Source organism: Chiloscyllium plagiosum, unplaced genomic scaffold (genome assembly GCF_037043375.1).
Source record: "Chiloscyllium plagiosum isolate Xiang-an unplaced genomic scaffold, Cpla_swu_hap1 HiC_scaffold_22, whole genome shotgun sequence".
Lineage (NCBI taxonomy): Eukaryota > Metazoa > Chordata > Chondrichthyes > Orectolobiformes > Hemiscylliidae > Chiloscyllium > Chiloscyllium plagiosum.
This window is the reverse complement of record NW_028270160.1, coordinates 30908757-30929443: the sequence shown is the minus strand read 5'-3', so window position 1 is coordinate 30929443 and position 20687 is coordinate 30908757. Positions and strand designations below refer to the sequence as shown.

The following is a 20687-nucleotide window of genomic DNA, read 5'->3' as shown; positions in this document are numbered from 1 at the left end:
TTATGCCCCCTTTTGGGATGAGTGTACCTGCTGCTCCTCAGATCGGTCTTCTCCAATTACTTTCACTTCCTTTCAGGAGGAGAAGTGACTCAATTGTGAATTATAACATCTCTAAAACATAAAATGGGTCAAAAGCCACACTTACAGCAACTGCCAAGGAAAATTAAACTGACTTTCTTCAGGTTTTATGTATCTTTCACTGAAGAGAAAAAGCACCTCATTTTCTGGCCATCTCATTCACATCCACAAGCTGTTCAGCTACTTGGGAGCCAACTATGTAGTTGCTGCTAGGCAGAAGGCAAATTGTCATCACCATTTGGACACCACTCCTCAAATCAATCAGCTGCTTGTTGCCAGTCAAAGATCCAGTGTCAGTTTGTCTGCAACTAAAACAACTCCCCAGATTGCTTGAACAAAACAACAATATAGACAAGTGCTGGCAACTTGCTTTTACATATAGCAATTCCTTCCACAATTCTCCATTTTATAAAACGGTCCTTTTCCCATTTGAGTCCACAATCAAAAATATCATCTTCATAAAAGCTGGGGAATGGCACCCTTAAGAGAAGTTGATCTTGGAGCAGACAAAAGACACGTGGCTATTTCAACAACAATGACAGAATGGTAGTGATTGAAGGACAGATCTGAACTTATGGTGTCTATCATAATCACTTAATTCCTCAAAAGTATTTTCAAGCCAAATACTTCAGGAGTGAAAACACTGTTGTATAGGAACCACATTAGCTAATTTGTGCACAGACAACTTCTACAAACATTAGTGATGACTGAGTTTTTTTTGGGATGCTGTTTGTTAGATAAATATTGGCAGTATACCGTGATAACTCCTCGGTGACAAAAGTCATCATATATTTTACATTCACTCAATGGACAGATAGGGCCCTAGTTCAACATCACATCTGAAATCAAAACTCCGATGCAGAAATAGCATACAAATTTAAACACAGAACGAACAATCAGGTGACAGAATGCAACAGTAGAATGCAGGATTATGAGAAATTGAACATCTTACAGATATCAACAAGGACAGTATGCATAATAGAAACAGGAGTCAAATAATCGTGAAACTCTTCAAATGCAGCCTTGTGGCTATAGAAAGAAAAATCATGGCAAGAATCACACAAATTATGTTGCGATAAGGAGAGAATGAAAGTATGGATTCAGAGAAATACATTAGCAAGAGGTGTGTAGAAAGCGCAGTACGTCAGAAATAACTTAGTCAGTTCCCTTCTTAGACAGAAATAACTAGTTCATTTTGGTTCAGTCATGAGACACTCAGAACTGATTTTACCAAAGGACCAATTGGATTTACTGCGATCATGTCTGAAGAGGGGGGTCTCTTCAGAGTAGTCCTGCAGCTAAGTTTAGCCATTCTTGACATCCAAAAATGACTCAAACAACTGACTGAGCATTTAGCCAAACAAACAAAGAAACTACAGTACAGCATCCTCTTTATCTACCTTCAGTTCTTCTTCTCCCAATCATTTAACTTCACATACCGTGAGCGTATTGATCCCCATTAATTATCTAGATTGTGGTGTGAAAATTGTAGTCATTCAGCCTTTGCAGTGTGGTCTTAAAACCCAGTCAACTGCTTTCAACTTGCACTTAATTCTTATTCATTACTTGCTTCTGTTTGAATTGTGCAGCCTGAAATTTAGAAAAGGGCAGCCCGTGACATCTTATTGGATTATGAATCCCGAATTGTTCAGTGCTTGTAACCTGTGACTTAAACAAACTTAATAGGAATAAGGTATCTTTTCATCTTTGGCAGCAGGGAAGAATCTTAAGTTGCTGAGACCAATGAATTCTAATTTGGTCAGAATTAAAAATGTGTTCACTTATGAGACAAAAACATCCACAAAATCTGTACAGGCCAACAAATAAAGCAATAAGCAAACTGGAGTGAACTGTTCAAGCTTTAAGAGTAGATCTGCATATCCTAAAAGGGTTAAAAAAGTGAATGTTAAGACTGCACATAATACACTGATCATTTCAATCAGATATTTCATAAAAACCTCACCCAAAGACAGTGACCGAGGGATTTTGTGATCAACAAAGCAAGGGTGCTCCAAACCAGCTGCAAAGAAAGCCTTGGTGAGATACCTTAAATTTTGTCGCTAGAACTTTCACATCTCTTGTTTAATTGCAGTATTGTTTAACAGGAATACAGAGTCAAGTTCAAGTGATGTCATCAAGCTATGCAAGCAGCAATTCACATCGAGGAGTGATCAAACAGTAAACTATGAAATCAAAAGCACATACCAATTTTTAAAAATTAATTAGAATGCACAATAAAGATTGAGACAAACATATGGGGAAGGTGGAAGCTGAAACACCATGAACAAAGTTTAAAATTCAATTATTTAGATCTGAAAACATGCAACATCATTCGCCAAATATAAAATTTTTTTCATGATCAAATTTGTTGTTCAGCAGCAGTTTTTACAAACATCAATAAAAATTCAGATGCTTCACTGAACAAAGAAGGGTTTTGTCAGGTGGCTGGCATGGATGGGACAGCAGGACCACAGCACTGCCTGCAGAAAAGTGAACGACAAACCGCAAGTTTAGGATTGTCACATTAATCTGCACTAAACCTTGAAACTGGGATCACAGTCCACCATCAAAAACCCTGCAAATTCAGAGCATTTATCTGCCTAAAAGGGAGTGAATGGAAGATGCTGAACAGATTAAAGAATTGGTCCAACTAAACATTAGACCCAGACTGCAACTGAGTTTCTGCAGAAAATACTAAATGACAACGTCGTTTATCTTAATTTCTGATCAATCTTATTCTGCTGTTCTGGACCAAGTGGGTGCGACTACCTATTTGTCAAGTGAATACTGCCAGCAGGACCTTTATGTTTGGGATGCTCTCCTCTGGCCTCATTGAATACAAAGGAATGCAAGAGGAGTTAGCCTTTAGTACAATGCACATTGTCAAGTGACAGAAACTGAAACCAGCACTGACAGATCTGTACAGTCATTAAGACTAGCGGATGTATTGAAAGTAAATTTAATCATATACTTTGTTCTGAAATTCTGCAAGAGTTCTCTCAAGATAGCAATCTCCGCTTTCTCATTCCAAGTGCACAATTAATAGATTCATAAATATCTGACAATTGACCATGTCCCTTTATCTTAAGCTGCATTTCAGATTGTGTTCCTAAACATGTTTAACTTGAGGCCTATTCTTTTTTAAAAATGTCAACTTTTTTCACCCCCCACAACTCCAAACCACAATTTGCTTAGTATATTTATGATACAGTAAAAGGCAATTATACAATAGTCATAGTACAGTTTCATAAATCAGATCAATTATTTTCAGTAATGCATGCATCTTTTAAATCACACATGTGCACACTGTTTGGAATGTTTGACTATACTTTACAGTAGTAAAGCTATTTCTCATACTTACATTCCCATAGGAAACACCCACAACTAACAATCTTTTATATATTCATACATGCAGCTATAAAATCATAATGTTGAATTCAAGCCTGTAATTTGGATCAATGGTTTAAGCAATAGATAATACATCTGCTTCTTTAGAAATACTGGTTGTCAAGTACTTTCTGCACTGCAAGTGTGATCTTCCCAACTCCTATGCACTCATAAATCAAACTGTAGAGCTGATGGGTCATGCAGATTCTGCCAGTCTACTCAGTGCACACATTCATCAGGAGAAGTATTACTCACTCAGATAAAAAACCTGATGCCATAATGAGCCCCAGTGAACCAATAAACAGCTCCATTGACAATGCCTGTCTGTTCCACTCCATTCTGTCACAGATTCATCACTAGCTCTTGGAAGCTAACATGCAATAAATCATACTCTCATTCACCACAAGCTATTTTCTTCAAACTAAGATCTTACTAAAAATTAGGCTAAGAATAATAGGGTGACTTCATGGTCACTTAGTAATGAATGTGGTAGATAATACAGTAAGATTAGGGTGCTTTAGGTGAGCAATTGACTCCACAAAATTTACCTATGTTACCATGCAAACATTATAAACTACTAGATTCAAACCTTACCTACAATTACTTGGTCAAAATAAAAAACCATGGAAATTCACCCCCATATTGGCAATGTTATTTAGTCCACTGTAAGAATGTCATCCTATTTTTCACAATACCAGGCTGCATTTAAAAATGTTTCACCTGGAAATGGGAAAATAATATAACTACATATCTGCAAACTAAGGAAAGTACATGACAGATTTTAAAATGGCAATGATTGTGCTTTAGGCTGGAATGGTGCCCCTTTCTTTAATGCTTTAGGTACAACACCCTTCTTTATCAAGTGTCTTGCATCATAAAGCATTATTTTAAAGCAGGTTGGTCCGACCACACAGTTAAGTTTTTCTTTTCATTGTCAAATTCCAAGAATTTTCCCCTCAATTATAAAAATTTATTCAAGCAAAGATACAGATTTTCTTACTCTTAAATAGAATTAGGTAAATGCCTCTGGGAAATATTGTGCTTTGTCTATACTTGCATTTGAGTACACATTTTATACTCCAGTGTTTTTATTAATTTAAGCACTTAGATACTTACCAAAAAAGCAAACAAAATGGAATGCGGCACTAGTCAAAATCACTTTATGTAGGAACAGAAAATCAGTCATTTTCCCTCACCAGACTATTCTGCCATTCAATTCAATTACAGATAATCTGTCTTTTTTTAAAATTGCACTTATCTGCCTTGCCTCAAATCTTTATACCTTGTCATACAAATGTGCAATCCTCAGGTTTAAGAAATTTTCAATTAACCCAAGCTCAGTTTTCTGGGAAGAGCTTCAGAATTTCCACCACCCTTTGTATTAAAGAATACTTTCTGGCATCAATTTAACCTTGTTCAATCACATTACCCTTTCATTTTCTATATTCTAGTGAATACAAGTCAACATAGTGATTTACAATCATATATAATTACCCAATCTTACTCTATGGCTCAAAAGATAGAGCTAACATTATGAATAATGCAAATACCTTTACAGAAACATGGAATTGTGCTTTATTTGCAAACAATTTGAGCATTACATCATAAACAATATTAATGCATACCCTTTCAGGCTGTGCAAACGTTCCAGCATTGCAAGGTGTCCTAGGATCCCACAGCTTGACAGTTTGATCCCAACTTCCCGTAACCATTACATTCACTTCTGGGCAGTATTCAACACAACGAATTGAAGCATCATGTGAACCCACAATTGTTTCTACAAAAAAGATAATAAGGCAAATTCTGGTTTATTTTAAAGCAAAAAAGCTGGTTATTTATCTTTCATAGGAGAGACTTCTTTATTGTCGTTACAACTGCCAGTGTCAACATCTGGGGGTACACCCTTCAAAAGGGCCATGCAAGTCTAAAATAGATTGCCCTTGTATTCCATCTCAGGTTACATTGGGACCCATTGTATCCATATGACATGAAGGAAATGCTGATTTTTCATAAATACTTTTGCTATCTTGAGCTGCTGGATATTAAAAATATTCATATTTTCATCCACAATTCATCCAGCCACCAATTAAGCAAATGAAAACCACCAAGACGTAAAGGTCACATCATCACGTAGAACAAAGCAGCTAGCCAGAACTATAAAATGTGAACATAATGTAAAGACTTGGACTTCAAGGTTACAAACTTGGCCACAAACTGAAAACTGGAATCTCTCCAGTCCAAATGTTTTTGTATAAAGTACTCCTCCAATGTCAGAGAATAATCAAATCTATTTGAAAAGGAATGAACTCGTGTCCCTAGGCCACTTCACTGACATCAATAATATGGAGTGTCTACAGTGTAAACCAGGGGCAGGAGTGGAAAGAGGTTCAAACCAATCCAAGGGCTACTCTGGGATTACCCTCTTTCAAAACACAGTCCTCAAATCAACTGAAGTAATGACTCTTCTCCACAAACCCAACTTTGTAAGTGTTTGCAATGCAATCCATCTTTGTCATACCAGGTTTTGCTTAAAGTCATGAGTTGCAGTTATATAATAGAAGTTGATCCACCCCTTAATTTTACTTTTCCACCTCAGCATTATAGGAATATGTCCCCCATTTTAATCACTCAACAGTTTTTGCAATCAACACAGGAGACGTTAAAAAAGCTTGCCCATTAAGACAATAAAACATTATCTTAACTTGCGAGAATATAAAGCAGACTTTTAAAGATTGTGAAATTAGGTGTGTACTATTATCTTCTTCAATCTTTCAATACAAAAAAATGTCCATCACAAGATCACCAAATATATCCCCACAAACAACATATACTTCTAAACTGCAAATTGGAATCAGTAGCTACCGAATTCTAAATCAAAACAGTAAAAGGAACATCAGAGGCATTTAAAATGGAGGAGGATTTGGAACATGGAAATGTAAACAATCTTCACACGGGTTATGGAATCCAGAACAATGGAATAAAACTGGACAAATGTGACATATTACAAAAAAGAAAAGTAATTTTATAGAAGGTTGAGAAACTGCATAATACATGATCTGTTAGTTACTAAAACAGAGGCAATGCCAACATTTAGAAATAGGTTAGATGGGTGTTTGAGGGAAAGAGAAATAAAGCTATAATGGACAGATTGAGCAAACGATTAGGCCTACTGTTAGTAGGATAACACTAGCATGGACTGTTTAGGGCAAATGGAAATTAGAATAAAACATTAGGCTGCATTAAAAGAAACAAACAGGAAATACATTTAGTTTTTTTTTTGTTTAGTATAATTTGCTGTCAAACTTTTTTGACCAGCAAAAGTCAGTCACACCGTACAGAAACAGACCCTTCAGACAAACTCGCCCAGTTTTCCCAAACAAACCTAGTCCCATTTGCCTGTGTTTGTCCCATATCCCTCCAAATCTTTTCTATTTATACATCTGCCCAAACATCTTTTAAATGTTGTAACTATACCTGCATCTACCACTTCCTCTGGCAGTTCATTCCACATAGGAGTCATCAAGTTTAAAAGTTGCCCTTCAGGTCCCTTTTAAATATTTCTCCTCTCACCTTAAAAATATGCCTCCTGGTTTTGATCTCCCCGACCTTAAGGAAAATACCTTTACTATTCACTTTATCTATGCCCCTCATGATTTTCTAAACCGCTACCTATGCTCCAGTGAAAAAAAGTCCCACCCTATGTAGCCTCTCCTTAAAATTCAAACCCTCCAGTCCCAGCAACATTCTGGAAAAATCTTTTCTGCACCCTCTCCAATTTAATAATGTCCTTCTGTAGCAAGGCAACCAGAAATGGAAACAGTACACCAGAAGTGGCCTCACAAATATCCAGTGCAACCTCAACATGACATCGCAACTCCTATAATCAACACTCTGAACAATGATAATGTCTTCCTAACCATCCTGTCTACCTGGCAGTCTCTGATCGACAATATTGCCAGAGTCTGACCATTAACTGTACAAGTCCTGCCCTTTTTCATTTTACCAAAATGCAACACCTTACATTTATCTAAATTAAACTCCATCTGCCACTCCTCAGCCCATTGGCCCAATTGATCAAGATGTCTTTGTAACCTTAGATAACCTGCTTCACTATCCATTATACCATTAATTTTGGCAGCATCTGCAAACTTAATAAGCATGCCTCCTAAATACTCATCCAAATCTTTTATACAATGACAAACAAAAGTGAACCCTACACCAATTCCTGTGGAACATCGCTGGTCATGGGCCTTCAGTTCAAAAAAACAACCCCACACCACATCTCTTACTGTCAAGACAATTTTGTATCCAACCGGCAAGTTATCCCTGATTCCCACGTGATCAAATTTTACTAAATCAGTCTACCACGCGGAACCTTGTCAAAGGCTTTACTAGGAAGTCAACTCAGGCAACAGGCTCCATAATCCCAATCACAACATGAAAGCAGAATTTGCTTAAAAAGCTTTTCAAGAACATCATATAACTCCGTAACAGCATTTATTATAAGCATTTCTCACCCTGGTCTGTATTTAAATCCCGCATTTTCAGTGAAAGGTCCAACCCGCCACTCCATGAATGTGTTGGATCCTAGTTACAGGGGTAGAGGGGATGAAGGTATTGAGAAAAATTAAACACTTAGTGCTCAACATAATTTGGTACACTGATGAAACCAGTATTGATCCCACATTTACCAAATTGAAAAAGAATAAGCATAAATGTTCTAAGATTTCCCAGCACTTTTAAAAAAGGTTTAAAAGAAACACACCTTTTTGCCTCTAAACAAAATGAAAATCATAAGCGATCATAATCTGCATTTCACCCTTCAAAATTAAAATTTTCTAACTTATAAAGTGAGTAATACCAACAAACATAAGTACTGAAACGGTATGCCAGGTATAACAGTGTTTCACTGTTTGCCGACAAGCTATAAAATAGTTTGCAATTTCAACATTATCTATCCCACGTTAGAGGCTAGGATTAAGGAACCAGGCCAGAGTCTCAGAATAAAGGCCTGATTACTCAATATCTCAGCTGTAAATAATTTCTTTGAATCTTTGAAATTATTTAGAGAAATTGAAGAATAAGGACACAGTGCAGCAAGAAGAGTTGAGATGCAGACTTGGCAGTACAGGCTCCTTTTTTTAAAAACATGCTCTCTAAAATTGGTCCTGCTCGTGTTCTACCTTATGTAAACTAGGTACATAACCCTTAGGATTATCAAAAAGCACAGGTTTGTCAAATCTGCTGACAAATGTGCAGATCAATAGACAAACAATGCAGTAAAATAATCGAAGAAGGATCAAGAGTACCTTTTCTATTGCAAAGAGCAAATGACATTTAATATTGCTAAATGTAAATGGTTTACACAGCTGTTTTAGTCATTTTTCGGTGCACATTTTTGGTTTATAATGTATGATGATCAGGATAAGAGCTGACAATACTTAAGTGCTGGCATTGAATCCAAGTATTTAAATATTAGCAAAAATGCAGACCACAAATACTGAAATTATACTAAAAAACTCTCCACAGCATTAGTCAGACCCCCTAAAAAATATTGCACACAATTACAGTGACTTTATAAACACAGATATGCACTGGATGTCATATAGCTTCTCTTCAGGAGTGCAAACACACATTGTGTAGCTGTCACAAATGATCTGGCAAGTCCTGGATCAAAGAGTTTAAAAATAGTCAAAGAAGATGGCAACGAACGCCCTCATACTAAAAGAATAATGAATGTTCTGGGAGAGAAAGTAACCTAATGTTACAAGATAAAGGGAATCACACAAAAGAAACAAAAATGGCAAATAACGGGAATGAGAGAAACAAGAATAAATTAGAAAGCAAGTGAAATAAAATAAGTTTATCAAATTGGGAGCTTTCAGTTTAAAGATTAATACAAAAACAATAAATTAAATTGTAGTATTCAAGATATGCAAAATTGCTTTGTGGAGTATGGTATATTAATAGAAACAGCTTAGGTTCAGGCTGATATCAGAGATATTTGACAGTGGACTCTTACTGGTAGTATTATACAGCTATCCAAGGTAGATATCCATATTGCTACCAGATAAAACATTTTTCAAACATTCTAGGTTAGCAAAACTCAGCAGCAAAATGAATCTCCTCACATGAAAAGCACAGTCCAGGACAGCTGCTGAATGCTGGTACTTGAGGCGCATGTTATTTGATGTGATATCATACAAACGGACGGTACAATCCCAGGATGATACCAGTAGGAACTGGGAGGTGTTCGGACTGAACTTAATGGCAGAGATACCATCTTCAGGACACTGGTTCAGTTTGAATTCATTTGATCCAGTCATCTGGAAATAAGCAACATAATATTTCAGTCATGTTAGTTTTGATTATCAAACTTCAAACAAAGATCAAAGAAACAGTGGAGAAGATTAATTTGTTACAACATCAGTAATGATCATAACTGGTTCAATGTAAATATCACTTAATACTTGGTGTCAGAACACAAGTGAAAATAAAAGCTGAATCATGTATAATAAATTATCAAATCAAAAGACGAAATTGTCAATATCTCGTGAAAATGCACAATACAGGCACTATTCGTATCTGCCGAACGCAGTTGTTTTAATAGCATTAACTTAGTCAAATATCTATAACTTTGGACCTCAGGGTATCCTAGAAAACGGCAATATCAATTGCCTCATGTCAAACATCAGCAAAGCTGTGGACTTGTTGAGCTAATGGCCAACTTTTGCACTAAAAATTCTTAGCGATGAATCCTGTCTATAACAGGTTATTCAGGCAAACCACTCAGAAGTGGATAAAATACAACTTTATTCTTCAAGCTACATAAAACTTTAATATCTTTTTTAGATCTGCTCTGGAAGTAAATTTCATTGTGCCTGTCCTGTGCTTTGTCATAGTGACAATATTTAAAACTGGTAACATGAGTGACAGAAGCAAATAATAATGAAGCACTTAGTACTAAAATAGTAGTAATTGAATATATAGCCCTAAAAGCATGTATATACTTTCCTGATTTTAAAAAAACATATTTATAGTTAAAACCAATTTATATATTTAAAGATAGGCTTTGTGTTCATCAGCAAACATGACCCCGAGTTGCAATTTACTTGCCATTTAACTCTCCAGTTCCCCTGGGTTGTTCCATAACAGGCCAACTATACTGTTTCGATGAAGTTCAGTGTAAACTTAAGGGTCATAATCTTTCGATTAAGTATCTTTCAAGGTTTGAACCTACACCTCTACTTCCATTTACTCTTCTACACCAGGTGGTGGCTAGAGAGGACAGCTGTATAGAAGTTGTGGAACTGGGTGAATGCACGTACACCTGTTGATGCACACAGTCATGGGATGGTGTGCATTTTAGGTCTGCCGACCTTTCCAAGGTCTGGCAAGTATCCACATCTCAACTATTATGTTTTTACGTTTCAGCATTTCTTTCCATATAATGCCTATTATTGACTCCTTTTGTCAGGGATCTTTGCCCCTTTCATAATTTAGTTACATAAGCGTGCTAGGGTTAGTATATATAATTTGCACTCATTTTAATGATGTTGTAAAGAGCTTTTTAATAAGCTATTTTTAGAGAAAAAAATAGATTTTAATATTACAAGTACAAAACAATGCAATTCAAAACAGTACAAATATCAACCCAAAAAAATCCCCAACCCACCCTCCTGTACAAAAGTTAAAAAAAACCTAAACTAGCTACCTAACGAAATAAATAAATTAATAACAACAAACAAATAAATAGTAATAACTCAGCCTAGCCAAACAAAACAATCATACATTCACAGTTCATCCTCCCTGGATACTGAACTTGTGAAACACTATCATTACGACTATATAAAAACCCTTAATCGTGTGACAGATAAATCTGTGCCCAGGTATTGCAAAAAGGTGCTGCCAAGCCTTGTAAAAATTCTCAGTTTCGTGGTGTACCATATTTGTGAGAAAATCCAGGGGAATATGCTCCATAATAATCTCCTGCCAACCCAACAAGTCTGGGAGTTTTTCGAATATCCAACCGAACAAGACATTCTTTCTCGCACAGAACTTGAGAGAGGATTTTTCTTATGCAAGTCTGCAGGAAATACAGTGGGTAGGTCCAAAAGGAGAGAGATAGGGTCCTTCTGCACCCTTACACTCAAAATCCTCTCCATTGCACCCATCACAGCACTCCAATATGCTTGAAGCCTATCGCAAGACCAAAGACAATGGGTAAGAGTGCCTGTGCAGACCTTGTACTACCGACATGCTGAAGATACCCCTGGTTTAAGTTTTGACAAAACGGTCTGGAGCCAAGTGGATCCTGTGGAGAATCTTCAACTATAAAACATGGGTCCTATTGCAAATTGATATCTTCCTTGCATTCTCCCAAATATCCTCCCATGCCTTTGAGGAAACTTCAACACGCAGCTCTCTTTTCCACATCTTGCAGAGCGGATCAGACTCATCTGAGATGGCACCCCCCAATTGATGATATAAAGTACTGACAGAGAGTGTACTCTTAGCCCTTAGCACCCCCCTCTCCATGTCAGATTTGCAGGGGTCAAAAGTGTGGGTTTTTTTTAAATAAAATCCCTAACTTGAAAAAAACGAAAGAGGTCTCTATTAAATAACTCGTACTTCCTTACTAACTGAACGAAGATCATCATTACGTCTCCTTCAAATAAATCGCCCATGCAAGAGACACCCCTAGCTGCCCAACGTTTAAATCCTGAATCTACCACACGGTTGAAAACCCAGCATATCGACTAAAGGCGTAAACAAAGATGTTTTGCCAATGTTGCCTTCCCTCTGCCGAATTGTCCTCCATGCTTTAACAGTATTGACGACTACTGGGTTATGGCAATATTCCCTAACTACCCTCGTCTTGTGCAAAAACAGCAAACTGATAAGGGGGCACCTAGCCTGGGAGGCTTCGATATCTAGCCATATTGAAAGAGGATCCCCACAAACCCAATCACTCATGTCAGTCAAAAGTGAGCTAATTGGTAATTTTTAATGTCTGGAAGGTCCACTCCCCCTGATCTGTGAGGCAACTGCGGCTTGGTTAATTTAATGATGGGCCGCTTACAATGCCAAATAAAGGAGCTGAACCAGCCATTCAGTCTCCTGAGTGTTTGCTTACTGAAAATCAGGGGGAGCATCAGTATAGGGTATAGCAAGTGAGGGAGAATATTCATCTTAATGAGCGCTATCCAACCCAACCGCAAGACTGGAAGTGCCTCCCATCTTTGAAGATCTTGTTTAATTTTTCCAAATAATTGAACAAAATTGGCTTTAAACAGCCAATCCAGAACTGAAGTAATGAATATGCCCAAATACACAAAACCCCCCCTGTGACCACCTAAATGGGAATCTATAGTCACCCTCAAGAGCCAGCTCCTTCGTAAGACCACCCATAAGCATAGCCTCTGATTTAGCTAAATTAATCTTACACCCTGAAAAAGCACCAAACACATGAATGCATTGTATCAGGTGAGGCACCGAACTGCTGGATTTGTCAAAAAAAAATTAGGACATCGTCTGCATCAGACCTGACAGTATACTTATAAATTCCTTATAGAATTCACTGGGAAGTCCATCAGGACTTGGCGCCTTTCCACTCTGAAGCTGCCTCACAGCTTCCTGCACTTCTTGCTCTGATAATGGGGCATTGAGAAAGGACTGTTGTTCGGGAGTCACACCCAGGAGCTTCAGATCTCTAAAAAAGGATTCCATTTTGGCCTGCCCCTCCTCACAATCCTCAGATTGGTAAAACATTAATCTCCTTAGAATCACGTTTGGTTCCCAGACCCCTCCCTAATCGCCGTAATGGTTTGTGGGGCACTCCACTTTCTGGCAAGGTATGCTACATATTTGCCTGGCTTGTCACCATGTTCGTATAACCTTTGCTTTGCAAAGGCCAGCTCCTTCTTTGCTGTCTGTGTGAGCACGGAATTTAGTGCAGACCACAGTGTCGTAATCCTCTGTAGTTTGACCAACGAGGGTCTGTCAAAGTAGGCCTTCTCAGCTACCTTCAACCGGGCTTCAAGGAGACGTTGCTGCTCACCCTTCTGATACTTCCTACTGGTTGAATATGAAATAATTAACCCCCATAGCATAGGCTTTGGCCGTTTCCTAGAGGACGGATGAGCTATCAACCGAGCCTATGTCGATGTCTAGGAACGCCCGAAATCCCCTAGAGAAATACTTCACAAACTTACTATCCATTAGAATAAAGGGATTCATTCGCCAGTATCTTGAACCCACTGTAACATCCTTAGTCTTAACTATAACGTGTGGCATGGTGACACAGTGGTTAGCACTGCTGCCACACAGTGCCAAAGACCCGGGTTCAATTCCCACTTCGGGCAATTGTCTGTGTGGAGTTTGCACATTCTCCCACTGTCTGCGTGGGTTTCCTCTGGGTGCTCCGGTTTCCTCCCACAGTCCAAAGATGTACAGGTTAAGTGAATTGGCCATGCTAAATTGCCCGTAGTGTTAGATGAAGGGGTAAATGTAAGGGAATGGGTCTGGGTGGGTTGCTGTTCGGAGGGTCGGTGTGGACTTGTTGGGCCGAAGGGCCTGTTTCCACACTAAATAATCTAATCTAATCATAAGGTACACTGGAGCATGATCACAGATGGTAACATTACCAATCGTAAAAAAAGGTGCCACCAGATCCAGGGTTACCGCAGGGGTCAGAAAAAAAAAAATCCTTGTGTGACATCTGTACACATCTGGAGAAAAACATGAAATCTCTACCTGGATGGTGGAGATGCCTCCAGATGTCCACCGACCCCAATTCCCCACACAGACCCACTAGCCATTTAGTTTGTACAGAGGGTATCGAGGGACCTTTGAGCAAACTGTCTACTGTGAGATCCATGAGACAATTAAAATCTCCCCTTATAATGATGTGCCAGGACTCGAGACTTATCAATTTAGAAAAAGCATCTTCCAAAAATTTAAGGGGATGAGATGGGGGACATAAACATTTAAAACACCGTATTCTTGCCCATCTATCAAGGCTTTAAGAATTACAAACCTCCCAGATGTGTCTTTAACACATCCCAACAATTTAAATGGGAGATTTTTCCTAACCAATATGGCCACTCCCCTACTTCTGGTATTAAATGATGAAAAATAAACTCAGTCAAAGCCATTCTGCTGTAATTTCAGATGCTCCTTGTCATCTAAATGTGTTTCCTGTAACAAAGCATTATCCACCTTCTCCTTTCTAAGACTCAAGAGTACCTTCTTCCTCTTAATTGGTGAGTGACTTCCCTTGATATTACAGGTACGCCATTTAATCAAATTATTGGCCATAATTTTTTGCAATTACATTTAAATTTCAGAGAGGAGGAACCTGAACCACAAACTGCTGAGCCTTAGTGTCACATGATAAACCAAATATAAAAAACTACATAAACTAAAACCACTACGTTTAACAAACCTGCAAAATTATTAAAAATAAAAAAACAAAAACAAAAAAAACTGACCAACATATAAAGTCGCAACAGCATGAGTTGGGGAACTCACCCCTGCCCGGAGGGGGCAACTACCCATCTCGAACTGCCCATAAGTAGGCATCTGACCTTTCCAACCACATTCACTTCTCCCAGCTAGAGCCGCACCGCAAACACAAGCCAAAAAGAATAAACACCCCATAGAATATCGATATGAATAAAAAAAATAATGTAATATTTTAAAAGGGGGAAATAAATACCCCACCTATCCCCGGCATATCCTAACTTAGAAATTGAAAGTGTAAATCTTAAACACCGCCAGACATAATTTCAACCAAATTATCATCAATAGAGGAAAAAAAAAGGAAAAATAAAGCTCCAACTGATTTCCTCTTTCTTTTACAAAAAGTGAAAATCACATACCCAAACAACACTATTTATACATACTACAATTGTTCAAATTAGGTTAGTTTGTTCACAAAGTTTCTTGCCTTCTCCGATGTGTCAAAGATGTACGGATCCATCCAAGGTGATTCGAAGCACTACCAGATATCTCAGGGAGTATTGAATCCCAAGCTCCCTCAGTCTCCTCTTGACACCGTCCTAAGATTTTTGTTTCTGGATCACCGCCGCTGAAAAGTCCTGAAAAAACATGATCTTAGAACCCTCGTAAATCAGGGCCTTCAGATCCTTCCCCTGGATTCTGGGAGCCTCCATGACTCTCTCCTTATCCCAGTAAGGATGGAACTGCACCAGGAGAGGACGAGGACTTTGACCCAGACCCGATAAGTCCTCTCCATCTTCAATCCTCTCATGCCAGCCTCCAAGTCAAGGAATTTCAGAAGCCAATCCTCAACAAATTCCGCAGGCCGCTCACCTTCCTTACCATCAGGTAGACCAATGATCTGAATGTTTTTTTCCTGCCCGTTTTCAAGATGATCCACTTGCTCAAGCAAATTACGGAATTGCGTCTTCAGAGGATGAGCTGGTATCAACTCCCACCACTGTGACCCTGTGCTCCACCTCATCCGTCCTCTTCTCCAGGTCTCCTAGCTGCTGCTCATGCTTCTGCAGCATGAGAGATATTGGAGACAGCTTTTCTTCAATCTGCTTCCCAGGCATCTCAGAAGTCACTAATAACCATGGATGAGGTGCTGGAAGACTGGCTAACGTAATGCCATTGTCTAAGAAAGGCGGTAAGGGAAAGCCAGTAAACAATAGACCGGAGAGCCTGCAGCAAATGCTGAGGAGTGACCTCTTAGAAGTTTATAAAATTATGAGGGACATGGATACGATAAATAGACAAGGTCTTTTCCTTGGGGTAGGGGAGTCCAGAACTAGAGGGCATGGGTTTGGGGCGAGAGGGCAAAGACATAAAAGCAACCTAATGTGCAACTTTTTCACGCAGATGGTGATGTGTGCATGGAATGAGCTACCACAGGCCGGTACAATTGCAACATTTAAAAGCCATCTGGTTGGGTATGAGGCCTCCAACCTCATAGTCCCACAACTCCGCACCGCCTGTTTCTACCTCCTGCCCAAAATCCACAAACCTGACTGCCCCAGCCAACCCATTGTCTCAGCCTGCTCCTACCCCACCGAACTCATCTCTGCATACCTTGACACGGTCCTGTCCCCCTTAGTCCAAGAACTCCCCACCTACGTTCGGGACACCACCCACACTCTCCACCTCCTCCACGATTTTCGCTTCCCCGGTCCCCAACGCCTTATCTTCACCATGGACATCCAGTCCCTGTACACCTCCATCCCCCATCACGAAGGACTTAAAGCCCTCCGCTTCTTCCTTTCCCGCCATACCAACCAGTACCCTTCCACCAAAACCCTCCTTCAACTGACTAAACTGGTCCTCACCCTGAACAACTTCTCTTTCCAAACCTCCCACTTCCTCCAAACCAAAGGAGCAACCATGGGCACCCGCATGGGCCCCAGCTATGCCTGCCTCTTCGTAGGATATATGGAACAGTCCATCTTCCGCAGCTACACTGGCACCACCCCCCACCTTTTCCTCCGCTACATCAATGACTGTATCGGCGCTGCCTCATGCTCCCACGAGGAGGTTGAACAGTTCATCCACTTTACCAACACCTTCCACCCCGACCTCAAATTCACCTGGACCGTCTCAGACTCCTCCCTCCCCTTCCTAGACCTTTCCATTTCTATCTCAGGTGACCGAATCGACACGGACATTTACTATAAACCGACCGACTCCCACAGCTACCTAGACTACACCTCCTCCCACCCTGCCCCCTGTAAAAACGCCATCCCATATTCCCAATTCCTTCATCTCTGCCGCATCTGCTCCCAGGAGGACCAGTTCCAAAACCGTACAACCCAGATGGCCTCCTTCTTCAAGGACCATAATTTCCCGCCAGACGAAGTCGACGATACCCTCCACCGCATCTCTTCCACTTCCCGCTCCTCCGCCCTTGAACCCCACCCCTCCAACCGCCACCAGGACAGAACTCCATTGGTCCTCACCCACCAACCTCCATGTACAACATATCATCCGCCGTCATTTCCGCCACCTCCAAACGGACCCCACCACCAGGGATATATTTCCCTCCCCTTCCCTATCAGCGTTCCGAAAAGACCACTCCCTCCGTGACTTCCTCATCAGGCCCACACCCCACACCAACCCAACCTCCACTCCCAGCACCTTCCCCTGCAACCGCAAGAAATGCAAAACTTGCACTCACACCTTCCCCCTCACTTCCCTCCAAGGACCCAAGGGACACTTCCATATCCGCCACAAATTCACCTGCACCTCCACACACGTCATCTACTGCATCTGCTGCACCCGATGTGGCCTCCTCTATATTGGGGAGACAGGCCGCCTACTTGCGGAACGTTTCAGAGAACACCTCTGGGACACCTGGACCAACCAACCCAACCACCCTGTGGCTCAACACTTTAACTCCCCCTCCCACTCCACCAAGGACATGCAGGACCTTGGACTCCTCCATCGCCAGACCATGGCAACACGACGGTTGGAGGAACAGCGCCTCATCTTCTGCCTGGGAACCCTCCAACCACAAGGGATGAACTCAGATTTCTCCAGTTTCATTTCCCCTCCCCCTACCTTGTCTCAGTCAAATCCCTCAATCTCAGCACCGCCTTCCTAACCTGCAATCTTCTTCCTGACCTCTCTGCCCCCACCCCACTCCGGCCTATCACCCTCACCTTGACCTCCCTCCACCTATCGCAATTCCAACGCCCCTCCCCCAAGTCCCTCCTCCCTACCTTTTATCTTAGCCTGCTGGACACACTTTCCTCATTCCTGAAGACGGGCTTATGCCCGAAACGTCGATTCTCCTGTTCCTTGGATGCTGCCTGACCTGCTGCGCTTTTCCAGCAACACATTTTCAGCTCTGATCTCCAGCATCTGCAGTCCTCACTTTCTCCACACAAATTTCAGCAAGACATTCAACAAGGTCCAGCATGGTAGACTAGTTAACAAAGTTAGACCACATGGAATCCAATGGGTGCCAAGTAAATTAGATACAAAATTGACTTGAGACAGACAGCAAAGCTAAAGGGTTATTTTTCAGACTGGTGGCCTGTGACCAGTGGTGTGCCAAAAGGAGCGGTACTGGGCCCATAGCTTTTCATCATTAATATAGATGATTTGGATGTAGATATAGGAAGTATAGTTAGTAAGTTTGCAAATGACACCAAAACTGGTGATGTAATGGACAGTGAAGGAGGTTATCTTGGATTACACCAGGACCTTGATCAGATGGGCCAAGTAGTGACACAAGTTTAATTTAGATAAATGTGAGGTGTTGCATTTTGCTAAGGCAAACCAGAGCTGGTAGAACTAAGGTAGTGTTGCCAGACAAAGAGACCTAATGATGCAAGTGCACCATTCCTTGAAAGGGATGTTGCAGGTAGACAGGGTGAAGGAGGAGGACAGTGCATTGAGTATAGGAGCGATGTCATGTTGTGGCTGTACTGGACACTGGTTAGACCACTTTTAAAGTATTGCATTCAGTTCTGGAAAGGCATTGTTAAACTTGAAAAGGCTCAGAAAAGACTTACAAGGATTGAAAGGTTGAGCTATAGGGAAAGGCTGAATTGTCTGGCTTTTTCCCCTGAAGCGTGGGAGGCTGAGAGGTGACCTTATGGAGATTTATAAAATCATGAAGGGCATGGATAGGGCAAATAGACAAGGTTGCTCCCCCCTCCCTTCTTCTCCTCCCCCTCCCAACCCAGGGTAGGGCAGTCTATAACTAGGAGGCATAGGTTTAAGGTCAGAGGGGAATGATTTAAAAGGGAACCTTTTCACACAGATGATGGTTCATGTATGCAACGAAATGCCAGAGGAAGTGGTTATTTAAATTACAACATTTAAAAAAGCATCTGTTGGATGGATACATAAATAGGAAAGATTTGGGGATATGAGTCAAATGCGGGAAACAGGACCAGATAAGTTTAGGATATCTGGTCAGCATGGATGAATCTACACTCCACCATATCACAGACTTGCACACAAAATAATTTATGAGCAAAACACCTGGTTTTGGACTACTTTGTCTTTAAGCTGCTCATTAAAGAAGCTAGTTACCCCCATTTGTGTGTGTTTTTTTAGTACCAAAACATCATCATGACACTCTATACCAAGATTCCCTACCCATAATGATCACTACACCATAAGGTTGCTATTTCCCATAGCATAACTGCTTTAAATTCCTGTAGACATGCCAGATATTGCTGAAGTAAGTAATAAGCACAATATCCTGTTCATCAACCTACCAAATGCCAATTGTTCTGTCATCCATAATAACGTATTGTTGAAACACTTGTTCCAATGCATTCTGAGGCAGCATCCCACCCACCATGCTATGCAAAACTGATACTCAGTACATCCCACAAGCTCCACTCAAAAACCACCCACCCTTATTAATCTACAAAGTCTTTAAAGGAACAACACACTCAATAGAAATCCCTCATCCCTGTTCAAATTTCTTCATAAACTCTCATCATCTCTCCATCCCTCCAAAGTTTGCGGTTCCACGGTTGTAGTAAATTGTACATTTCCCTCTTCCATAAGGAATGACCTTTCAACAAACTGTTGAACTTTGTTTAAAAAAAGTTCTCCCACTTACAAATATGTTGCAGTAGACAGTCCAGCTGACAAACAAGACAGCATATTATTTCCAGAAAGAACATGTGCCCGGGTCAAAACACTGGTGCCCCTTGTTGCTCTTCTAGCACTGACACCATTTTGATTATGGGCAGTTAGCATCTCTGACTGTCAGTAACACAACAGAAACAAGGGGCAACCTGCTGTTGTTAATTATACATTTCTCTTCTATTTATGTAAGTTATCAAAGCAGTAGTGAAGGAATTAGCCATACAAGCGTCAAATACTAGTTGAAGGAATTTTAAACATTGCGTGAAAAAACTAATGAAGGAATTATTGTTTGCAAAAGGCCACAATATTTGGAAACTAGAATTGGACTATAGCCGATCAACAAGATGGCCGCCACGTCAACCTGATGTGAATGCCGGCGCTCAATCTCAAGACTAAATTCCCAAAACCCAGATCCCCTTCATTTCGCTGGCTTTTGACTTGGCAGAAATGGGATAGCGATGTAACGATACATTCACTTCCCCCGACGCCAGAAAACTAGGGCGAACAGACACGAAAATTGAGCCGCGTGCGGCAGCTCCGGCCTAGTGGTTACGGCGCCAGCGGCCTCCAGCACAATCCACGCCGGAGATGTGATGGAGAGAGACAGG

The 20687-nt window shown here is 40.5% G+C and overlaps 1 protein-coding gene across 2 annotated transcripts in view; it reads right to left on the bottom strand.

The window, feature by feature from the left end:
* The window catches only part of bub3 (BUB3 mitotic checkpoint protein), a 37366-nt gene that overhangs the window by 16428 nt on the left and 251 nt on the right, over window positions 1-20687 (bottom strand). The window contains exons 1-4 of one of the 2 annotated variants that reach the window (XM_087998926.1): window positions 15416-15567; window positions 9597-9791; window positions 7983-8052; window positions 5091-5242 (exon numbers count right to left, since the gene is read on the bottom strand). In XM_087998926.1, the coding sequence (XP_087855052.1) occupies window positions 5091-5242; window positions 7983-8052; window positions 9597-9791; window positions 15416-15448 (450 nt within the window). In that variant the 5' untranslated portion in view covers window positions 15449-15567. Of the gene's footprint in view, window positions 1-5090; window positions 5243-7982; window positions 8053-9596; window positions 9792-15415; window positions 15568-20687 lie in introns of those variants that run through there. The other variant, XM_043712665.2, reaches the window with a different exon arrangement.